The sequence below is a fragment of the Ochotona princeps genome, chromosome 24 (genome assembly GCF_030435755.1).
Source record: "Ochotona princeps isolate mOchPri1 chromosome 24, mOchPri1.hap1, whole genome shotgun sequence".
Taxonomy (NCBI): domain Eukaryota; kingdom Metazoa; phylum Chordata; class Mammalia; order Lagomorpha; family Ochotonidae; genus Ochotona; species Ochotona princeps.
Window position 1 is genome coordinate 31,911,544 of NC_080855.1, and position 22,549 is coordinate 31,934,092.

The 22,549-nt window shown below is 45.9% G+C and overlaps 1 protein-coding gene across 3 annotated transcripts in view; it reads right to left on the bottom strand.

Annotated features, from left to right (window-relative positions):
• CALN1 (calneuron 1) overlaps positions 1–22,549 on the bottom strand; it is a 490,570-nt gene that overhangs the window by 8,544 nt on the left and 459,477 nt on the right. For all 3 annotated transcript variants that reach the window (XM_004587020.2, XM_058680810.1, XM_004587021.2), the window contains exon 5: positions 470–626. In XM_004587020.2, the coding sequence (XP_004587077.1) occupies positions 470–626 (157 nt within the window). The remainder of the gene's footprint in view (positions 1–469; positions 627–22,549) is intronic.

Consider the following 22,549-nt stretch of genomic DNA (forward strand, 5'->3'; position numbering starts at 1 on the left):
GGGCACTTGCAGAGGAGAGAGGTTATCTGCCATGAAGGGTTTATGGAGGCAGATGTAATCCTCCTGATGTTTATAGATGAGGGCGCACAAAGACAGGTGCAGCCTCTGCTCAGTTCACACCATTTGCCAGTGGACTTGATCTGAGTCTGCCTACACTCAGCTGTCTCATGTATGCAAATTCCACAAACCACACACCCCACTGTGACTTGAGAGCAAGGACTGGACCAGTGGGGGCTGTGCAACAACAAAGAAAGCAGAGTTTTGGAGGAACGAAGTGCAACAACGACGACGACAACAACAACAGAAACAAACCCAGAGTTTGGGAGGAAGGAAGATGGAATCAGCTCAAAAAGCGCTCTGACTCTTGGGAGAAATGACTTGTTGAACCTCATCTCTTAAATTCCTGGCTTCGGTACAGGGCATTGATCTGTTTGCAGCTGAGACAGAAGGCATGAGTGGGGACACGTACCGCCTTCGAACTCCGTCTGGCAGTTCCCCGAGGTCTCATTCAGGCTCTCCTCCTCATTGATGATGATGTTCTCAATATCCTTCATTGTCAAGTGGTCTCGGAAGGCGTGGTAGAGAATGTGCTTGAGCTCCTCCAGGGTTATCCTCTGCATGTCGAACTGCAGAGACACAAAGTCATGAGGGATGTGAGTTGGACATAGTACCTGAGTGACAACCCCAACACTCCCCCTACCAGGTACTCCCCCCGCCCCCCAGCTCTGGGGATGTCAGATGAGCAGTTCTCTGTCCCATTTTACATACTTGTGAACTCACAAGTACTAACTGGAAGACAGCGAGTGGAATGCATCCCCTCAATTTAGACTCTTGGAGAAAAGATGTCACAGACTGGTTGGTTTCATACTCACGCAGCCATCTGCTGTCAATCCCACACATCTCATGTTCTCTGGATTTGTGTAGCATCTCAGACAATGTGTATGTTTCTACAAACGTTACCAACAACCAAGAAAACAGAAATTCCCTTAGTGATTCAGGTGTGTCTCTAAAGATGCACCTGCAAAGATGGGGAAGTTGCTTGACACTCATGAGTGGGAGCCTCAGTGTTTTGCGTGGTGGTGTTGACTTAGTGGAGCCTGAGTGATGTCTGGTGGGAGGTGGCGAGGGTGCTGGGGGCTTTGATGTCAAAAGGATTAGGTGCTCCTATGAGAACCTCGTTACTAAGAGACAGCCCGATCCCCGGCTCCCTCTCAGACCTCTTGTCTCATCATGTGATCCTTTCTGCCCATGATCCTGCCTGTGTGAAGCCATGTGCCATGAGGTCCTCAACAGAGCTGAACCAATGCCAGCATCATGACTTTGACCCTCCAGAAGGGTGAGCTACATAGATCTCTTTTCTTACAAATAACCCAGTCTCAGATGTTTCCTTAGAACAATGATAAGAAAATGGACGGATGCAGCATCTCTCGGTATGTGTCTTCTTCCGATGCCCTTATCAGATAAAGCAAACAAGTTCACAGCCATGTTTATGAGTAAGGGGAGGTGCATAGAATCTCCAATCTTCCCCAGTCCAGCAAACGTTTTCTACCTTTTCGCTCCATTCATGTCAGTCTTGGTCATGCCACATTCTCAACAATAAAATGTGAGTGGACACAGGTACCTTATCCAATAGAAACCCTTAAGGGTAGGGTCAGCTCATTACTCTGCTTAGAAATAGCCACATTTCATATCAGACTTGCAGATCTGAGTTTCAGCTGCTCTTCTTTGGACTCAACTGCTCATAATGTGCCTGGGAAGGCAGAGTATGTTGGCCCTGGTATTTGGGGTCCTGTACCAACATGAGACATTGGATTGGAGTTTCTGCCTGACCTAGCCTCAGCCATTAAGGACATTTGGGGAGTGAAGCAGCAGATTGGAGATCTTTCTTCTCTCCCTCTCTAGAGCTCTGCCTTTCAAGTAAAGACATTTTGTTAAAAAAAAAATTGGTAAAATCATTGCCCATGGTAATCTGAAGGACAGCTCTCTAGTGTGTGAATTTGGGCTTATGGTGGCAGATCTGAGCCACAGTGTGTTTATACACTGGTTGCAATTGGTCATCTCCCATGTGGTAACACATGAAAAAGATGGAGCCAAGGAAGAGTTTGGTTTGTAAGCCTGGAATTACGGTAATTCATAAACTCCTGGTTTTAAGGGGGAGGGTTACAAGAAGCCATTGTTTCTCATTTCTGACAAGTAAGTTAAAAATGGGAAATGCTTTAAATAACAGCACAAGCCTGTGAAAGCAATCAGGATGTTCCTTGACAAAATCTCTGAATACACTGAGCTGTAGTTCTCCCAGGACAACTGTCATCAAGGTTATAGAAAAAGACATCTCAAAAATAACTGGGTGTTGCCCCCCGTGTGAACTCACTGGAATCCAAGTAGATAAAAAAAAAATGACAAAGTTCTTGAGAGAGTTGATCTGGCAAAGGACCAAGAAGAGGTTTGGATAATATAACCACGGTGAATAAATAAATAACACAGTGGGGATGGGTGCTGGATAAATAACACAGAGGAGACAGGCATTGGGGTTAGTGACACAGATGCTAGTGTGATGGCTGCATCCCATAACACAGTGTTTGCATTCAAGTGCAGGCTCCAGCTCCAAGTTCAAGCTTCCCTCTGATATGCACCCCTGAAGGCAGCAGGGAAGGGCTCGATTTTTGGCTGCTTTATAAGCCCAGACTGAGTTTGGGGGTTCGTAGTTGCACCTGGGGCCAGTCTTGGATAATGGAAGCTAGTCATCGGAAGCATTTCAAGAATGAACCAGCGGATGAACCAGCAGACGGGGCTCTGTCTGTCTCTCTGCTTCTTGAAGTGAAAAAGAAGAAAAGAAAAGGAAACCATATGGCTATTTAGAATTCAAGGTGGCCTTTGGGCTTCCCAAGCTGTGGGCATAAACCATCATAAAGATAAGCTTGGTAGGCTCTAGGAAGGTCTTACTACCCTATGCCTTATGCGATGAGTGCAAGGAGAAGAGGGAAAAATGACTCATCTTCCAGGGGATGGAGCTGGGAACCACGGAGAACGAGGAAATCGAAGAGCTACTTCCTGGAAGCAAAACGGGGAGCTAACCCAGGAGAATGTCTCCACCCCAAACTCTGCTCTCCGGGATTTCACAACTGTTTTGAACACCCAGCTCCTCTAGTTCTTCCACATTCTACTTTCAGGATGGGAATGTGTTTGATGCTTTGCCTGACCATGGTCCGCCATCAGAAGTTGAGGGTGAAGGATGAGGGTGAAGCATCCTGTGTCAAGCTCACATGTGTCCAGGTGAGGGGGAGCTACCTCTCGATTGAAGGCCTCAGAAACACTTCCAGATCTGGAGTCGGATGATGTGACTACACAGGACCTTGGTGTATCTGCCCGGGGAGGGACTGGGTGTATTTTGTGACTGAAAGGGGGATGTTCTGTGTTGAATGTGGTTTCACTGCTGGAGACTAGATCCCGGGGGCGGGGGGTGATACATGAGGTAGTGGTGTCTTTGAAAAGAGCTGGCCCTTGCACGTGGTGGTTATTAGGTCTCAGTGATATCACCTGCAGAAGGAATTAATGGGAGTCTTACAGAGTAGGGTTTGCTCTCAAGGGAGTGGATCATTACAAAACAAAGGCTACCCCCACATGCTGTTTGGCCTTGAATCTCTGTCATGTTGTGATCCAGCCAAGGGGGGGAGGGGCTCAGTAGAGGCTGAAGCAGACCATGTCACGTGATTTTTTTGGACTTTCCAAACTGTAAGACGATACACCTCTTTATACTGTCCAGCTTTAGGCATCCTGTCTTAGTAACAGAGATGAGCCTAACCCACACAATAATTAATATTCATGTGTAAGCATGTACATTGTAAAAGGTTGTATTATTTATGATCATCTTGCCCCTCCCCCATTGTGTGAAACGATAAGATACCACTGTTTGTGTCAGGTGTTGGCCAATCAAATGAGAGGGAAATGTAGTGAGAGGAATCCAAGGGGAAGCTTCAATGTCACTGTGCTTTCTTCCATTTTTTTTGTCTTTTACCACATGATACTTACACCAAATGCAAGGCCACAGATTTATATTTAAAAAAAAGGTTCTTTTGGAGGCAGACAGACAGAGAGAGCTTCACCTGCTGCTTCATTCCTCAGATGCCCACAGTGGCCACCAGTGCTAGGCTAGGCAAGAGTTGGAAACTCAACCCAGGACCCCACATGTATATGGCAGTGGCTCCACCATCAGAAACGTCACCTGCTACCTTCTAGGGTGTGCGTCAGCAGGACCCCTGAATCTGGAGTGGAGCAAGGATTCAAACTAGGCATGCTAATCTGAGTGTTCCAGTTGATGTTTAAATTGCTAAACCACCAATTATTTGGTTATAGACATTTTGAAATCATAGTATTTTCCTAATATGCAGTTTTTTCATGAACATTCTTGAAGACTCCTGACAGGGCCTTTTCCTACATCTTGGGTCCTGGATTAAAACAATGTGAGCAGAACTTCTGCCAACACAGGAAGGACAAGTAATTTGAGTGGAAAAATAAGCCCTTGTAAACACCGAGACTTTTCTGCAGCGTAATTTCATCAAGACTGAAAACAGCAACGAATGTGTTAAGTCAGTCTGCACCATGGTGAGAGAATGCTTTAGACATCCTAAACAATTGCTACCTTGCTTTAAAAATAATCCTTATTCTGACTAATTAAACTTCGGATACTGAGACCCATCTGAATGATTCCAGTTCAAAGCTATTTATGGAAGCAGGGGCAGCGGCAGGGGAGATAGCAAATGGGCTGCTTTGTATTTTGCAAATCACAGAAGTGGATTTTGATAGTCCCAGAGTTAACATCCTGGGATAATCTTTCCTGCACGTCCACTGAGCAAGCATGGTCTTGTTGGCCTGGCTGTAGAAAGACGGCTGGAAAGATGCATGAGGAAGATGAGTTACAGCTGAGAGCATTGGGAAACCCCTCCCCCCCCACCCATGCCCTCATCCAAGAGACTCAGAAAATGAGTAACCACTTCCTGGAAGATCAATCGAGGATCAACAGTGCCTGGTTGAGAACCTCCTATCATTCACAAATCACGCAAAAATATTGGCCAGGGAAGGAAAAAAAATGCAACTTATTGAAACCTATCGTTTTGCCTAATTGGATCATATTTGCATTGTAGGATTCCATAAGTAATCTGTATCTTCAGAATCTCTGTCTCTTAATTAAAGCTCAAAATCACCATAGATCAAAATGGAAACAATACCAACCATTCTTTTTTTTTAAAGAAAGTTTTTTTTTCTGATTGGCAAAACAAATATTCAGAGAGAAGGTGACACAGAAAGATCTTTCATGTGCTAGTTCACTCCCCAAATGACTGCAACAGCCAGAGCTGAGAGGACCCAAAGCCAGGAGCCAGGAGCTTCTTCTGAGTTCCATATGGATGCAGTCCCAAGGCTTTGGGCCATCCTCCATTGCTTTCCCAGGCCATAAGCAGGGAGTTGGATAGGAAGTGGAGCAGCCGGGATACGAGCCATATGGGATCCTGGTGCTCACAAGAGGGAGAATTTAACCAACTGAGCCATCATGTTGGGCCTGCCAACTATTATTTCTTCTACGAATATCATAACATTAACTCTGAATCTCTCTTTAATCAGTTTTGGAAATCTGTGCTTCGAGGAAAACCAGTCTCAAAATTATCATTTGATTTCTTTATATATGACTACCCTCATTGTTTCAGGATGTCATTCATGGTATACTCCCAATTTGATTAAAATTTATTTGAGGAGCAGAGAAAGACAGGTAGATGGAGAACCTTCCAGATGCCCATGATGGCTGAGAACGAGCCAGACCATAGTTGGGAGCCAGGAACTCGGTCCCAGTCTCCCACTGCAAGAACTAATAGGAATCCAATGAACTGAGTCATCATTGCTGCCTCCCATGGAGCACATTGGCAAGAAGCCCGTGGCAGGTGATGGAGCTGGTATAAAGAAGCCTTAATGGGATGTGGGCTTCTTAACCATTAGGCCGAATACACACTGTGGCATGGCTGGTTCATCTGTTAGTGACATTGGCATTCCATACCAGAGTGCCAGTCCAGCTCCCTGCTCATGTGCCTAGGAAGGTGGCAGACGATGGCTCAAGTACTGGGACTCCCCCATCCATGTGGGAGGCTCGGATTTAGTTCAAGATTGTGGCCATTTTGGGAGTATGGTAGTTAAAGAATTTCTCTCTCTCCCTGCCTTAAAAATAAATAATGAATTGCACACATTGATCTGTCATTTTAAATCTCAATACTGATTACATTCCATTTCTTGTGGATAATCTTATTTGTGCTTCCACTTTCTACTTTTTATTTATGTTGATTGTTCTCTGCTCTTATTGTCATCTCCCTGTTCTTTTTTTTTTTTTTTTTAGCAGCTTGTAGTTAGAGAATGTGGTCCATTCACCTGCTAATGAATTTTTTACCATGGTGAAATATTTGTATGGTCCAGTACACAAATATATTTGGCTGTATTCATTGCATTATGCAATCATATTTTTCTAGTACCTCATTTTCATATGCTTTGTCAAAGATTATGAGTATCATTAAAGTCTGTGAAGAGAATTATATCTCTATAAACTCCATAAATTGCTCTTACAGTCCTAACACTTAGAAATCTTTTTTTTTGTTTTGTTTTGTTTTCTTATCTTGAAAGGCACAAAGTCATCTATAGAGAGGGGGACAAGCACATACAGATTTTTCATCTATTGGTTCACTCCCCAAACACTTGGCATAGGTATGGCTGAGCCAGATGTAAGCTGGGAGCCTGCAAATCCACCAGGGTCTCCCCCACAGGTAGCAGGGGCCCAAGTACTTGAGCCTATGGTTATACGCTGCCTCCCAGGCAACTGAAATGGGAAATGGAACCAGTATTCAAACCCAGCCACCCTAATACGGGACACAGGCATCCCAAGTAGTGTCTTCGCTGCTATATCAAATACCCATCCCTGATATTTTAAAAATGAGGCTATTCTTTGCTGTAAAAAAAGAGATGTATATACCAATTCAACACACAGCTGAGGATTCCTGTATTAGAATAAGCGACAGAGGTATACAGGTGAGCAAGAGGCAGGTACAGGACAAGGATGACTTGCTAATTCCTAGGGGAGGAGGACTGGATCATGGAAGCTTCCTGGCAAGCACATGTCCAATCAACACCAAAAGGAAAAAGAGTTGAGTATTTCAGGTGAATGGCAATGAGGTGGAGGAATGAGGCAGTCTGGAAAGCAGCCACGCTGAGGTCAAGGGGTGCCAAGATGAAACATGTTCCCTGGGTGGTCACATGCTGGGTATCTGGTTAGGAGAAGGTGCTTGAGAGAAAGCAGCAGCTACTCCACACGTTCTGAGAGCTCTGTGAAGAGCCTGCTTGCTTTTGTTTGATTATACTGCTTGTCTTTTAGCATCACATGCATTGTATGACTGTATCCATGTTTCAGCGTACATTCCCATGATGCTCAGCATGGTCCTATTGTGCTGCAGTCATGACCACCCTTCATCTCCGGAACTGTTTTTCATCTTTCCAAACTAACCTTCTGTGCCTACTGAACATTCCCACCGCTTCTTCCCTTGCAGCCCCTGGCAGCTCCCAGTCTACATTCTAGAAGCTTCAAGGGCTACGACTACTCCAGGTGTCTTGTCTAAGTGGAATCCTGCAGTGTTTGTCCCATCGTTGTTGCTTATTTCACTTGCAGTAGTATTTTCAGGCTCTATCCAGGGTGTAGTATACAGTGGCATTTATTCCTCTGTAAGACTAAAGAATATCCCATTGGATGTATAGACCTTGTTTTGTTGATTCTTCCAACAGCTGACTCTTGTATTACTTCTGCTTCTGGGCTATTGCAAAACATGCTACTGTAATGTGGCTTAGCAAGTATCTGCTCGAGTCTCTGCTTTCACTGAGTATACACCCAGGAATGGAATGTGTTGAATCAAACAACACGTCTTTTTAAATTATTTTAGATGATGTTTACAGGGTTGATCAGAGTGGGAAGGAGCTAGGGTTAGAGAGAAGTAGGTGTGATCATTGCTTCCAAACTTCCTATTTCTTTGTCCCATTTCTGGAGGGAGGAGGGTAACAAGGGGAGAGGCCATACCCAGCTATCCCAATGTGGACCGGCCACCCAAAATCTCAAACGATATTCTATGCTTCCATTTATTGAGGGACAAAACTTGGGTTTAGTTTTTGAGTAAACTGGGGCACTAATGTTAAAGGATTTTCATCAGAAATGTAAATTGATCAAGTCTGAGTTTGGGAAAAAAATGACCCTTTGGTGGTGTTTACCCTTTGGGTACATGATAGAAGTCTATTGAAACAACCAGTTTGGAGACCACATGGGCTAAGGCAGAATTCAAGAACCATAGAAGGGAGTGACAGATAAGACTTCACGGTTCAGTGTGTATGTGGCATGTGAAAGATGGGCCATCTGGGGTGACATGCATCTGAGTTTTATGTTCAGCTGAATGGAAATACACACACACAGATGGAAAGAGGAGAGAGGAGAGAGAGAGAGAGGAGAGAGAGAGAGAGAGAGAGAGAGAGAGAGAGAGAGAGAAGGAAAACAAGAGCAGAAAGAGAAGTGGCAGGTTTGATCCTCAGTGTGTTCCTTGGGGATCCCCATGGGAAGGCAGGATGGAGAGAAAGGGCTTAGGACACAGATCTGCAAACCGATCCCATACAGGTGGTAACAGCAGTCCTCAGAAAGGACAGTGCCACCCAACAGGAGGGTGTTGAGTGGAAAGAACCTCAATGAATGTGCAGGGTGTATCTTTCATCCCAAACCAATCATTGAAAACTAAATGTGTCTTCAGGATTTTTGAAAAAACAAACAAAAAGATATGTTTTTACATCAGTATGCCCCTGCTTTTCTTTCTGGGTAAGTTCTGCTAAAACCCTGTCTCATTGTTGGCTTTTAGACTTTTTGTGTTATATTTTAGAGACATGTCCCTTACAAAGAGCATAGGATTGCATCTTTAAAAAATCTGACATTGTGTCTTCCAAAGGTGGAATGAAGTTCTATTTTCATGTACAGACTGAGCGCCCCTCAAGTAAAAATCTGGAATGTGAGGCGTTCCAACACCCAAAAGGTTATGCCTGCCAATCTGATTCCACAAGTAGGAAAATTCTGTGCCTTAACTTGTGCTGGGTTGCAGTCAGAATACAGCTGAAAATGTATGCAATTATCTTAAGGTCCTTGGTATAAGGTGCACACGAAATGCAAATAAGCCTCTAAACTGATGCTTTAAATTTATATCAGTATATATGTCCATATATCCCAAACTCCAAAATAATGTGAAAACTGATTTTGGATAAAAGCTACTCTCTGTATTTTTTAGAAACACATTTGGCTGTGAATGTGCTTGTGTTAATTTATCGCTTGCTTCCTCGTCTTCATAAGTCTTTCTTTTTTGCCTCTTATCTCTTCCATGTGCAAGTTACAGACATCCTAGTTATGATGACAGTGGTGGATATTTCTCCATTAATTATGTGCATTACTCAAGCCCCACGTTCTTAAGTTGCCAAATTTCAAGCAGCATCATTTCATCTTTTTAGAATACCACAAAAGTTTTTTGGAGCAAAATAGGATTAAAAAGATAAGTTTCTTTTGGTGCAAAAAAAGGAATCCAGACATATGAAGGATCTTCCAAGAGTTCATGGAAAATGCATAATATGAGTAAACTCTGCATAGATTTCAAAAAATGTTTTCATTAAAGTCAACTTAAATTTTAATTCCATTTTCCCATAAACTTTGTTTTGAAGTATCCTGGAATGTGGGAAGGTAAGAAAATGTATATGTGTGTGCGTACACACACACACACACACACACACACACACTGCTAGTTCTTCACCAAATGTTTCAGTCTCTGTATATTTAATTTGAATTTATTATGACGCATTTTCTCTATTTTTAGCTTTTCCAGGAATAGTATTTAGCTTCTACATTCAATTTTGTCACAAGATTTTTGACAGCTCCTGCAACTTCATTATATTTAATTGATTTCAAGGCTCATGTCCATTTTCCATGGCTGTCTCAACCCCAGGGCTAATTGTCATCCAGTTATCTGCTAGAGAACATTTGAAATAGTTGATGATGAGGTATCTGCTCATGGTACAGCTTCTGAGTCCTAATCATTGTGGTAATGCCTTTTTTCCCTCTTTTCTGACAGGAAACTTAGCTTGGTACAAAATTCCAGAACTGCTCAAATATCCCTCTTACAGGTGCCCTGGGATCTTCTTCAGATTCTTCTGATCTTTAAGTGTGTGTGTGTGTGCACGCGCATGCACACTGGTGGTGATGGGTGGAAGCTGAGAGACTGGATGGCAGCCGGAGACGTTTTCCGGGCTATGTTTAGGATGATATTTCTGCTCTATTTCTGGCTGACGTTTAGTAAGGTGCTCTTATGTTTCATGTGTTTGGAGACTTTTCCAAATTCATCGGTTCATACTAAGCTGGAGTTGGGAGCTTTGGGATATGACTGGGTCATGAGGATTCTGCCAACATGAGTTAATTCTCTTGTTCCCAGACTAAGGGAACCATGGGCTGTTGTTGGAAGGGCTTCAGCACCAACACCACCTCTCTTCTGGCACATATGCTTGATCTTGCTGCATGATACCCTCTGCCATGCCAGCGACCCAACAGGAAGGTCCTTACAAGATGCTGAGCACATGCTGGCCCTGACTGCTTGCACAGCCCAGTCTCTGGAACCACGAGCTAAGTAAAGTTCTGTGTAAATTCCTTATGTATGCGGTGCTCAGTCTGTGATACTCAGTTAGCACCAGAAAATGGGCTAAGACATGAGAATGTCAGAATTTTTAAACCAATGCCATAATGTGCCTATTGTCTGCTAACTATAGACCATGTTGATGGTTGGTTTTTCCTCTGGATCATACATTATTTGCAAGGGAGAAGGGAAGGAGGGATGGAGGGAGAGACAGAAACACCACCATCACCTTTCTGTTGGTTCATTCTCCCATATAACTGCAAAGGCTTGGGCTAGGCTGGGCCAAAACCAAGAAGCAGAAACTCAGTCCAGGTCTCCCATGTGGGTGACAGTGATGGCGGCCTCCGCCTGCTGCTTTCCCAAGTGCATCAGCAGGGAACTGGATTGGAAGCGAAACAACCCAGACTTGAACAAGCACTCAGTTACAGCATGAGGGCGCTCCAGTGTCTCAACTGCTGTGCCAAATGCCAGCCCACACAAGTTCTTCTTCGTTTGATATTTTCCTTCGTGTTTCCCTGAAGACATTTCATATCTTTGTTTTCATTATTTTTTTTCTCTGCACAGTTCATTCTACTCCTTTCTGCCCCTGTGGAAGATGCTAATTATTCTGTGATTTCACTTTCAGTTCTTGCATTATTTTAATCCATTCCTTTTGTGCCTCAGACGGTTACGGTTTGCTGCTTTAAATAAGCAAAGGATCCAAAGCCTCTTGCATTGCCTTTAAAGGTTAACATATTAAAGAACACCAAACATGTATTTTTCTTCACTCTTTCCTCTCAATTCTGTCTTCCTCTACATTCAATGCTATCATAGCATTGTTTTCTGTTTCCTTATACGTGAATGAGACATGAGCAATTTAAATACGAGACTGGTCGAGAGAGTGCAGACACCGCGCTCAGCGCCTGGCTGTCGGGCTGGTTGGGGTTATTGTGTGCCTTGGCATTCCCAGTGGCTGTAGCTGGCAGCTCTGTTCTCAGTCCCTGCAGAGGTTGCTCCATGGAAACGTGGCTCTCTTTGGAAGCTGCTGTTCCATCTCTGACCCAGCAAGCACAGCAGTTCTCAAAGTGTGTTTTGACAGCGCTGGCCACTACATATGCCATTTCTCCAGACCTAGGCTTTCAGAGACTCTGGGGACAGCATGGAGTCCTCCGGGGGCTTCTGATGCTGACTTAAATGAGTGTCAGAGGGCAAAGGGTGGGGAGAAGTTGGGGAATGTGCCTGGAGATACAAGTAGATGACAGGAATAACTTCTTGAGACCATCCAAGTCTGCTGAAATCTTGGCCACACCTTCAAGTGTGTGGTGCAAGCATTGCCCACCCATTTCCTAACTGGCTAAGAGACCACCAATGGGGAACATCTTACCTGTAGGTTCCCGCCCAACAAGGAAGGGTCAGGGAAGGCTTAAAAGCCCAAGATCCTTCCTCAAACCTTTGGTGTCTCTCTCTCTCTCCCTCTTTCCTTTCAAGAAGCACCCCACCTCCTGGCTTTCTCTGGAGGTGCTTTCCCCTTCCCTCTTCTTTCCCTGCTCACCTGGTCACTTCACAAATAAACTTTTCTGTCTGTAACCAGTTTCTGGCTTTTTCTGTATTAAGCCAAGGCAAGAACCCACCAGGCTTTTCTGGTAACACTTCTGGTATCTTGTTGCATAGAAAGGTGGCAATGACAAGATGGGGGAGAGAGGGAGAGAGAGAGAGAGAAAGAGACAGAGAGAGAGAGATCTTCCATCCTTCCATCCACTGGTACACCCCCCAAAATCCCACAAGAGAAGACACAGGCCAGGAGCCTAACACTGCATTCAGCTCTCCACTGTGGGTGGCTGGGACCCAAGCACTTGGGCCATCCTTGCTGCCTTCCCAAGTGCAGCAAGAAAGGAGTTGGATCTGAAATGGAGCAGCTGGGACACAAATCAACTCTGATGTGGGAATGCTGACCTCTCAAGCAGTGGTTTAACGTGCTACTCCAGGATGGTTGATTCTGTACCTCCCCCATAACTACAAGAGAGGTTTTTCAGTGCTTTTCCCACAAAGAAATGATATATGCATAAAGTGGCGAAGGCTAAACAAATACATGGCATGTAGGTCCTGAAAGGTTATGCTGTCCTCTCTTCAATACAAACAATCACTATGTGTCAACTAAAAAAAAATTAAGACTATGACACTGAGCCAGCACAAAGCATGTCCTTCTCCCAGCACGTGTAGATCCCTTGTGACAAAGCATCCGGCTCGGCTCAAGGCTGCATGGTTCTCCTGGATTCACCATCCCCAAGCAGGTGCAGGCACAGAGGGGCTGTGTGTTAGGGCAGGCAGCACAAAGCTGTGAAACAAAGATGCTCAAGGCCCAAAGCCATCCAAGAGCTCAAAGGATCCCCACCCCCGCCCGCCTTTTGGGTTCCTCCTTCCAGTTCTGATTCCGAGGGAGGAGTGTGTGGCCTCAAGCTGGCCTTTCTTGGTCACAAATCAGGCTGGTGCTGGAGGAGGAGTCTTCCTGGGTGCTGCTCCCAGAACCCTAGACCTGTTCTTCCCACCTGACTGTATCTGTGTCTGGTTCCTGCAGATGGAGGATGAGCCCTCGGAAGGCACACAGTGCAAACGACACAGGCTCACACAGAACTTAACCCCAATGTCTACAGGACGAATGTCTGTTGAATGAATAAACGTGAATCCTTTGGTTGTTTCAGAGCACGGTCTTTCCTCCTTGCCTTCCCTCTCTCAGGGTCCTCAGCATCCAGATTCTCACCTCCACAGGTACACAACCTCTCTCATTCCCTAATCTTAGTGGCCGTGCAGGACCAAGTGTGCCCCAAGGGCCATCGTGACACAACCTACCATGCCAGGACAGCAGAGGACACACATGGGGTCTTCACAAAGTGCATGGACTAGGAAAATTGTGGGAAAAAATATCTAGATGGACTTCCAAATATTCTTGTATCCAAATCAACACCTTTGAAAAATTACGTGCTTAGTTTTGCTTACTTGAAAGGCAGACACACACACACACACACACACACACACACACACACACACACACGCACGCATGCTGTCAGGCTGTGGAAGAATCCACTGGACTAGAGAGTGTCTTTACTTCACCTGGGGATCAGAAAACATGATGGCAGGAGAGGGCAGGGGCCGGCTGTTCTCTTCAGTCCTGGCAGGGACCAGCTCCAGAGAGCCCTGGCTTGGGGGGAACCCAGCTCAGCCTTGGCAAACGCCCTCCTGGAATGCAGGGGTGATCAGACCTGGCTTGGTGCTGGGAAACTTCCTCCTGGAATGTAGGAGGAGAGAGATGATGGAAGAGAGATGGAATCGACCTGCCAGGGGTACTGAGACCGAGCCACCAGCCATTTGTTGCAGTACCTGCAGAGCAGACCTGGGACTCACAATGCGTGGCCCACACTGGAAGGCATGGCCCCTGCGGGCCATCCAGACACCAGGTTTGGGAGACTCAGCCCTGCCCAGGCAGCCTTCCTCCTCCTCATCCAAGGTGATGCACAACCAGATCAGCTGCAGGTGACCGTCCAGGGACCTCATCGCCCACCCCGAGGATGGGAGGTGTGAATTCATCAGTCCTGTTTGCCCTTGACTGTGTTCAAGGTCCCCTGCTAGGCCCTATTCTCTGCCTCTATTCTGCGTGATTGCACAGCAGCCTTAGCGCACACCCCAAGGATGGGAAGTGTGAATTCGTTGTGTTTGACCTCAACACTTGACCAGGGTCTCCTGCTAGGCCCTATTCTAGGCTCCAAGAAAAAGCAAAGGCAAGAGACAGAAATGAAGGCTTGCTTTTAAGGAGATTCTGATTTTTGCCTAGTCCCCAACTTCTGATGACTACACACAACCACTTCTGTTTCATGATGGTGCAAAAGTGCTCTCACCAACCATGTGTGTGTGTGTGTGTGTGTGTGTGTGTATTCCTTCCCAATATGGTATTTAACCCATTACAGGAGACATTCAGCACTGTATTCTACAATAGGCTTTGTCTTCAGGTGACTGTGTCCAGGCGCAGGTGCAGGCAGGTGTTAGCACATTCAGCATGGCTCATGTGATGCTGGCATCCTTATGTTGCCAGCTCATGATGGTGAGCCTCATCATACGCTGGGGAGCAGCTGCAGTTAGGGAGTGATGAGGAACGCATAAAAACGCACAGAAAAGAACACATCCGAGTCGGCGAGGCATGCTGCGGAGGGAAAGAAGGGGAAAGAAGGCTGGGGAGCCACAGTGAGAACTAGGAAATGCAGGGAGGAGAAGGTCACCTTAGCGAAGAGCCACCCAAGAGGGAAGGTGGGAATCTGGGAGAGCAAAGGCCCCGCTGGGAGCTCTGGTCTGTGGAGCCACAGAGGGCAGAGGGCAGGTGTCTGCACACGGAATCTGCATCAGTGTCAGAAGCAGAAGCCATTTTTTTTTCCTTTGAAAACGGAGGTCATGACTGCACTGCAGCGCATGTATTACCTCCCCAATTGGGGAAAATGACAGGTTTGGTTTCAGAGCACGGGGCAGAGGAGAGGCCTGTCAGCAGCCTGGGAACTCTGGGATGTCGCTGTGATAGGAGCCTTCGGCTGAGACAGGAAAACGCTGCCGCTCAACCCTTCAGCCCAACCTGGCCCATTCCCCGGGGGCAGAGCGTGGAAGAACCTAAACAACACAGCTTTTCCGGCCTCCTTGGAAAGTTGGGTTTTAGCCTACAAAGGCACCCACAGCCTAACTACAAGGTACCTGATAATGGAACAGGTTCTGGACAGGTGGGATTACAATGAACTTGAGCTGCAATGGGTTAATAGGAAGAGTGTTGAACGGTGCCCACATGGATTCACAGGGGCGGGGGAGGGTTCCCCCAAAGTAGGTCAGGAGATCTGAGTGAAGAGGACAAAGCCATTTGAGGAAGGCAGCAAGACGTGCCATGCGCTTGAAGATGAGGGGAGGGGCCGCAAGTGACAGCCAGTGAGTAAAACTACACTCCCACCAGAGCCTCCGAAAAGGTACCTTTCTGATTTAAGCCCAGGGACTCTGAGCGTGGATTTCTCATCTCCAGATCAGAAACTGGGAGTACATCTGCGTCGTTTCAAGCCTCCGTGTTTGTGATCTTCAGTGACAGCAGCCAAAGGAAACAAACAAAGGCCCCTTTAGCCAGCAGGTTGTGGCTGCAAGAACCCAACTCATTCTTACAAGTTCTGAACATGGGTGGAGCTGTGTGGTTTGCAGGAAGGTGTGTGGTACAGCTCTGGGACAAAGCTAAACCATGAATGCTACCTACAGAGGTGGTTCTTATGGGGCACAGGCCAAGGTATCCCAGCAGGATGCCCCTGTCTGTTCTACCCAGGGGCTATTGATGGAATTGGCTATAGCTGAGGGTGTCCAAGAGGATGCTGGGTCAGTCCAGGATGGTCCGGGGGGAAACAGCCATGCCCTCACAAATTGTCAGACATGATGCATACACAGACCTCTTGCAGAACTAAAAGGAAGGGCTGAAGTTGGGGCTGTGGCACAGCATGTGGAGCCACTGTTGGCATCACATACAAGTGCTGATTCGTGTCTCGGCTGCTCTGTTTCTAACCCCACTCCCCGGCAATGCTCCTGGGGAAAAGTGCGGAAGATGGCCCAAGAGCTTGGACCTTCGGCTAGAGTTTCAGGTTTCTGGCTGTGGCCTGGCCCAGTCCTGGCTGCTGTGGTCCTTTGGAGAGTGATTCAGCAGTTGAAAGATCTGTTTTTCTCTCTCACTCTTTCTTTCTCTGACACTCTGCTTGTCAAATAAGTAAATATATAGATGCATAATCCTTTAAAAACATACATAAAAGGAGGTGTTAATGATCCCTAATAGTTAGGCTGTAAAATCACATTCAGCATGTATAATAGATCTGTCTGAAGGCTGTGTGTGTATGTATGGGTGTGTATGTGATGAAGTACTTAACAGAAAAATTTACAAACTGTTCATGAACTGGGTTTCTATTCTATGATACTATGATACCATGGCTGTGTGACCTACTGGAAGTTACTAAGCCTCTCTGTTCACCTTTGTTTCCTTTCTGAAAAATTAGTGATGATGTCCTTTCTGTCATTAGATTATCAAGTCATTCCTTGTATATCCTGTGTTTTGGGCTCCCTGGTACTTTGTTTTATTGTTGTCCATAGCTAATCGGAAGCAAAGTCATTCCGGCTCTTATCAACTAGGCAAGGGCCAGTGCACGCCCTGATTCTACATGCAGTTCCATTATGACAAAATGAGAGGAGGCCACTTCTTCCTCTGCCTCCCCATGCAAACAGAGCAGCCAGGTTGGTGAGCAGGTGGCTGATGGCAGCATCGTGTGTTCGGGGGCCAATAGACCCAGAATGGAGGACGGATCCGCCATTAACCAGCTGGAGTCCTGACGCAGGCCCTTCAATCAGTCTCTGACTACTTCCTTGCCCACTTCCTGGGTAATGAACATAATACAGAGAGGAAGAGTGGTGATCCAAAGAGGACCAGTGGTGAGCACGCCTGCCGTCCCAGCTCACACTGCCCTGTGATAAGGAAATCAAGCAGGAAATGCTTGATTCCATATTAAAAATGCAAGGTGCTGTGGAGAGAGGATGTGATGCCGATGGGCCTGTGACTGCAGTCACTGCCAAGTTCATGTCTGTGTTTAGACTTTTAATGTCCATTTCTGCTGCAAGCTGGGTGCTGAGGCTGTCCAGGACAGAATTCTTGGACCGGAGACATTGTGTGTCGCTTGTGGCTAACACACACGTGTTCTTTGCTCACTTAGAGAACCTCATTCACGCCTCCATCCTCCTCTCCACCACTTCCAGCTGGTATTTAACAAAACGGTTACATGAGATATCAATGCACTGCCTGTCCGGGGAGTCCCTTTTTCATGCCCCTGATCCCCAGACATGTCAGTCTCGATGAGAATCCTCAGGGAGTGTAGAGACAGTTGCTACTGGTGGGTGCTGGAGGAGGAGGGAAAGGAGCCCAACAGCCACCAACTGCAAATCCGAGTGAACAGATGTGCATTCGCTCAGGCGAAACCCAGGAGTGAAGTCTGACCTCTCTACAGATGGGCACAGACGTGCCTGTAAGACCCCCCAAGATCCTGCAGAAGACGCTCCAGAGACTCTGTTCCTTCGTTGCTGAGTTCAAGCTCCTGTATGGCCCCTCAGGTGCTGCGATCAGTGGCTTTGCCATCGTGGCTGCCTGTCCCACCCCTACATCTGGAGGCACTGTGTACTGACCTAGGCTGAGCTCATGGGCAACCACTATGCAGGGCCGGTCCTTTTTCTTTTTTTTTCTTTTGGGTCTCATCTTGGTGCCTTCTTACTCCTTGACTCTGGGTCACCATGCTCTGACCCGTACATTCCTCCAAACCTACTCTTGCCAGCCGCCTTCACTTCTGTGACTTCCTCTGCCAAAGCCCCCTTGTGTTCCCTGAGGCTTCCTCTGTCTCCCCTTCCGTGTGATCTACATCACCCCAATCACCCCATCACTGGTCCTGCCACAGTGTGAGAAAGTTGCCTAATCACCTTTCTGTTTTGTTCAGTAGAGGACCAGCTGTCACATTCCTGTCTGGCAATTGTATTGCCTCAACACCTAAATAAAGAGTCCTCCATTGATGTAAATAAAAGAATAAAAGAGTGTACTGTCAAGGGGAATGGGCAAAGCAACCAACACATAGAGAAAAATTCCTACTTGTAAGACAACTGTGGGAACTCCTCAACCCAATGGGCAGGGATGATGAATGAACATCAAGGCAAGAGGAAGAATTAGAAGAAATTGGCTTAAAATTCTTTTCACTGATGGAGTTTCATTTCATTGGAAAAGGAGAAAACAAGATAGAAGAAAGAGAGAGATCTGTTCACTACCCCAAGTCCATAATAGCCAGGGCTTGGAGCCAGGAATCTAGAACTCAACCCAGGTCGGCCCCATGGGGAGGGCAGGACCGAAGATTTTAAGCTATTACCTGCTGCATCCCAGGGTGTGCGACAGCAGGAGCAGCCAGGACTTGAATGAGGCACTTTGGTATGGGATGCAAGAATCCCAAGGTGTGTCTTAACTGTCCTGTCTGTTATCTTCCCAGGAATGAAACCCGGTTGCTATTATGCCTTTTAATAAACAGATCACAACCATGGTAGGCGGTGTTGTCTTCCCTGATCACAAATTGAGCACACAGATAAGCCGTGTGATGTTGCCTTTACTGCATGCAATTATACATCCTGGGCTCATCTTTTAAAATTTTGTTGCCTGTGAAATTTTAATTAGCTAGAGAAAAACAAACACTTTATGGAAACAAGATAACAGGTTGTAAAATTACCAGCCCCATAGAACCACTTAAAAAAACAAAACAAAACAGAGCAGGCTGATACCACATTTATGGAGTGAGGGGGCCAAAGCCACAGAACTTCCGGAATACACAAAAGCAGCCCCCATTGAGTTTGGCATCAAAGCCACGGTGTGATAGACCCAGGGCCTTGCACTTGAAGCTCTCCTGCCAGTGTGGAGCCTCTGCCTTTGGGGGGTAGCTGGGAGTTGTGATTTAGAATATTGCAAAGCAAATGTTTACTTCGCGGTTTTGGAGCATGTTTCTATTCCACTGCTGTTGATTTTGGCCAGGTGTTCACTTTCAGGAACCAGACGCTAGCAGATGTGGTGGGCAGAAGCAACCAGGCATACATGTCTTGGGTGCCAGAGGTTGTCTCAATGAGAACAACTGTCCCTGAGTTTTTGCTTTTGGCGGGGGTGGGGGGGGGTGGGGGGACAGAAAAAACACTTGGAACACAAATGGCCCAGCCTGCTCTAGAAGCAGACTGTGTAGTCTGCCCTGGAGCACTCCCGCTGAGGCTCAGCTCACTTCCAAGTGCTAGTGCCACTTGGGCTTTGTTAGAGTTTGGGGAGAGTTGTGAGCAACATCAGTGCTCAGTGTTCACTGATGTGGTTGCAATTTCTGAGGGCAGGGGCAAGCACAAGTCAGAAGCAGCAAGTGGTACAAAGGAGAAGACTGCACAGCTGGAACCCCGCATCTGGAGCAGCGGTCAAGTTCAACAGGACATCAAGAGAAGAAAGGCTGGCCCCCAAAGTCATGGGCTTCACCATTCAAGAAGAAGCAGTCACAGACATGCAGGTCCCCAAGCGACTTGCCCATGATGCTTGCTTTTTCCACACTCAGGGAACACTGACTCACTCTACTGATGGAACATTCTTTTCCATCTTTTATTCCTCTTTTGGGCCATGATGGATGCACTGGAAGAAATGAACACACAATGTTTGAAATCTGTGAAAGGAAATCAAGACAGAAAAAAAAAACTGCAGAGGCAGGCACTTTGAAGACTAAAAGAAACACACTTGTGTAAAATATTCATAGGAAATGAAAGTGTGAAATTCATGTAGAAATTGCTTTGTGATCCCTGTGGATTAGGAGAAAACTAGTTCACATTTAAAAACGCTCTTTTAAAAATCCAGTCATGTCATAGTAGATCCAAGAGAGCAGGAAAGAGTGAAATTTACCACTGAGAAAATGGACTCAATGACGTGGGTGGCAAAATAAATATCATCATTTACACTGTGCAGAGAAAAAGGTGTAGGGATGAGAAAATGTGAGAATAGATGATAGAGAGGAAGGACATAGAATAGTAATACACTTAAACCCAATTTAAAACACACCCTCTCTCTCTCTCTTCCTGGGGCCAGTGCTGTGGTCTAGCAACTCAAGCTGCTGCATGAGGAGCTGGCATCCCACATGGTCACAAGTTTGTGCCCTGGCTGTTCCATCTTCAGTTCAGCTTCCTGTTAATGGACTGAGAAAAGCCTCAGAATATGGTCTGAGTGTCTGGGCACCTGTCATTCATGTGGGAGACTCAGATGAAACTTCCAGCTCCTGGCTTTGGCCTGGCTCCCAGCCCTGGCCCTTGTGTCCATCTGAGGAATGAAACAGAGGACAGAAGATTTCATTCTTGTCCCTCTGTCTCTCCCATCTTTTTCTCCCTCCCTCCATCTTTTCCTGTAGATCTTCCAAATACACAAATCTTTAAAAAAAAAAACACTTCCTGAATATTTAGCACCGCAGATGACATATTATTAGCCAAGTAACACAACTTAAAAGATGGCTGCTTTGACATATCTCAATGATCAATGTGTTTGAAATGTAAAAATACTGGAAAATTTCTTCAAACTCTTACCATACAAAATAAGTGCATGCCAGGTTAAGAAAACTCTTTGTGGCATGTCCTCTACACCTTGAAATTCCAAGAGGTATCACTGACGTTTTAAGAGAAAGGACTTTTATTTAAGGAGTTAGGGGTGGGAGCTGGTGCAGTGGTTCACATCCTATATACACATCCATGCTTGGGGCCTCATCCTGGCTCTGGGATTCCATCTTCCTGATCATTTATACCCTGGGAGGCAGTGAGTGATGGCCCGAGGAGGTGGGTCCCTGCCACACATGTGGGAGATGTAGGTTGAGCCCCAGCTGTTGTGGCCATCTGAGGCATGTACCAGCAGATGGAAGTCCGATCTCTCCCTCTGCATCTCCTTGCCTTTCAAAGACTTTTTAAAAAAGAGTTGACACCTGGCAGGTTATGATTCATCCACAAAGGCAGCGGAGTACCAATCAGTTATACGAAGCTCAGAAAGTACAAAATCCACCACCCCTCCTAAATAAATTATTTAAAGTGCTCATCAGCCCACTGAGAGCTGAATCCAAACATGAACTTCAAGAACGGGGAAAAACACAAAGAAAGTATTTCTGAGTGCAGAAACCATCCAAATCGAAAACTTTGTTTAAAAGTAGTGCCTAAAATATGAATTCAGAACAAAATGCAAATAAGATGGCTAATACTTGAAAGGGAAGACATCCTATGCAAAAACCCAACGACTTAACCGTAATAAGTTGGCTCTAACTCTGTAGTAATAAGCAAACATCAAACAGTAGGAAGAGGAGGGATCGCAATGAGAATGTTACTAATTGCAAAGTTCTTCCTTAATTGTACTGGTTAATGAATTACTGTTAAATGATAGCTGTAATAGGCATGTTTACCATGTTTCTGATTTTAATAGACAAGCATCATGTATTCCAAAGTTTGTTCTGTAGAAAATAGTTTCGGGAAATAAAGTGCGCTTCAAAAACACCTTCTTTGGGGCCCGGCAGCGTGGCCTAGCGGCTAAAGTCCTCGCCTTGAAAGCCCCGGGATCCCATATGGGCGCCGGTTCTAATCCCGGCAGCTCCACTTCCCATCCAGCTCCCTGCTTGTGGCCTGGGAAAGCAGTCGAGGACGGCCCAAACCTTTGGGACACTGCACCTGTGTGGGAGACCCGGAAGAGGTTCCTGGTTCCCGGCATCAGATTGGCGCGTACCGGCCCGTTGTGGCTCACTTAGGGAGTGAAACATCGGATGGAAGATCTTCCTATCTGTCTCTCCTCCTCTCTGTATATCCGGCTTTCCAATAATAATAAAATCTAAAAAAAAAAAACCACCTTCTTTGGTAGATGAAAAAAAAGGTATTAGTGCAAACATTTCTGAGCAACCTTGTAGTTGAGGGGTCCTTAATTTTAGGGTCTAGTGTTTGTCAGTAATTAGGGTAAGAAGATATATATTTTTTCATGTACAGTTGTGGTAGATATTAAGTTATCCCTTAACAGTCAACCTGTCCCATACAAACATGTCACCCAACTTAGACAAGCACAGTGCCTGTTGAGGTCATTTAAGAAGTATTTTGTCTTACTGGAGAGAGATAGAGCTGGCAGTGTTTCTTCTAGATGTGATGTCTAAAATTACTGCAGTTATCTTGCTACCTGTGTGGACATGACCTTGCTCTGATTTCCATCACTCTGCGGCAGGTTCACTATTTCTTCATCCACATGGGATCTGTGG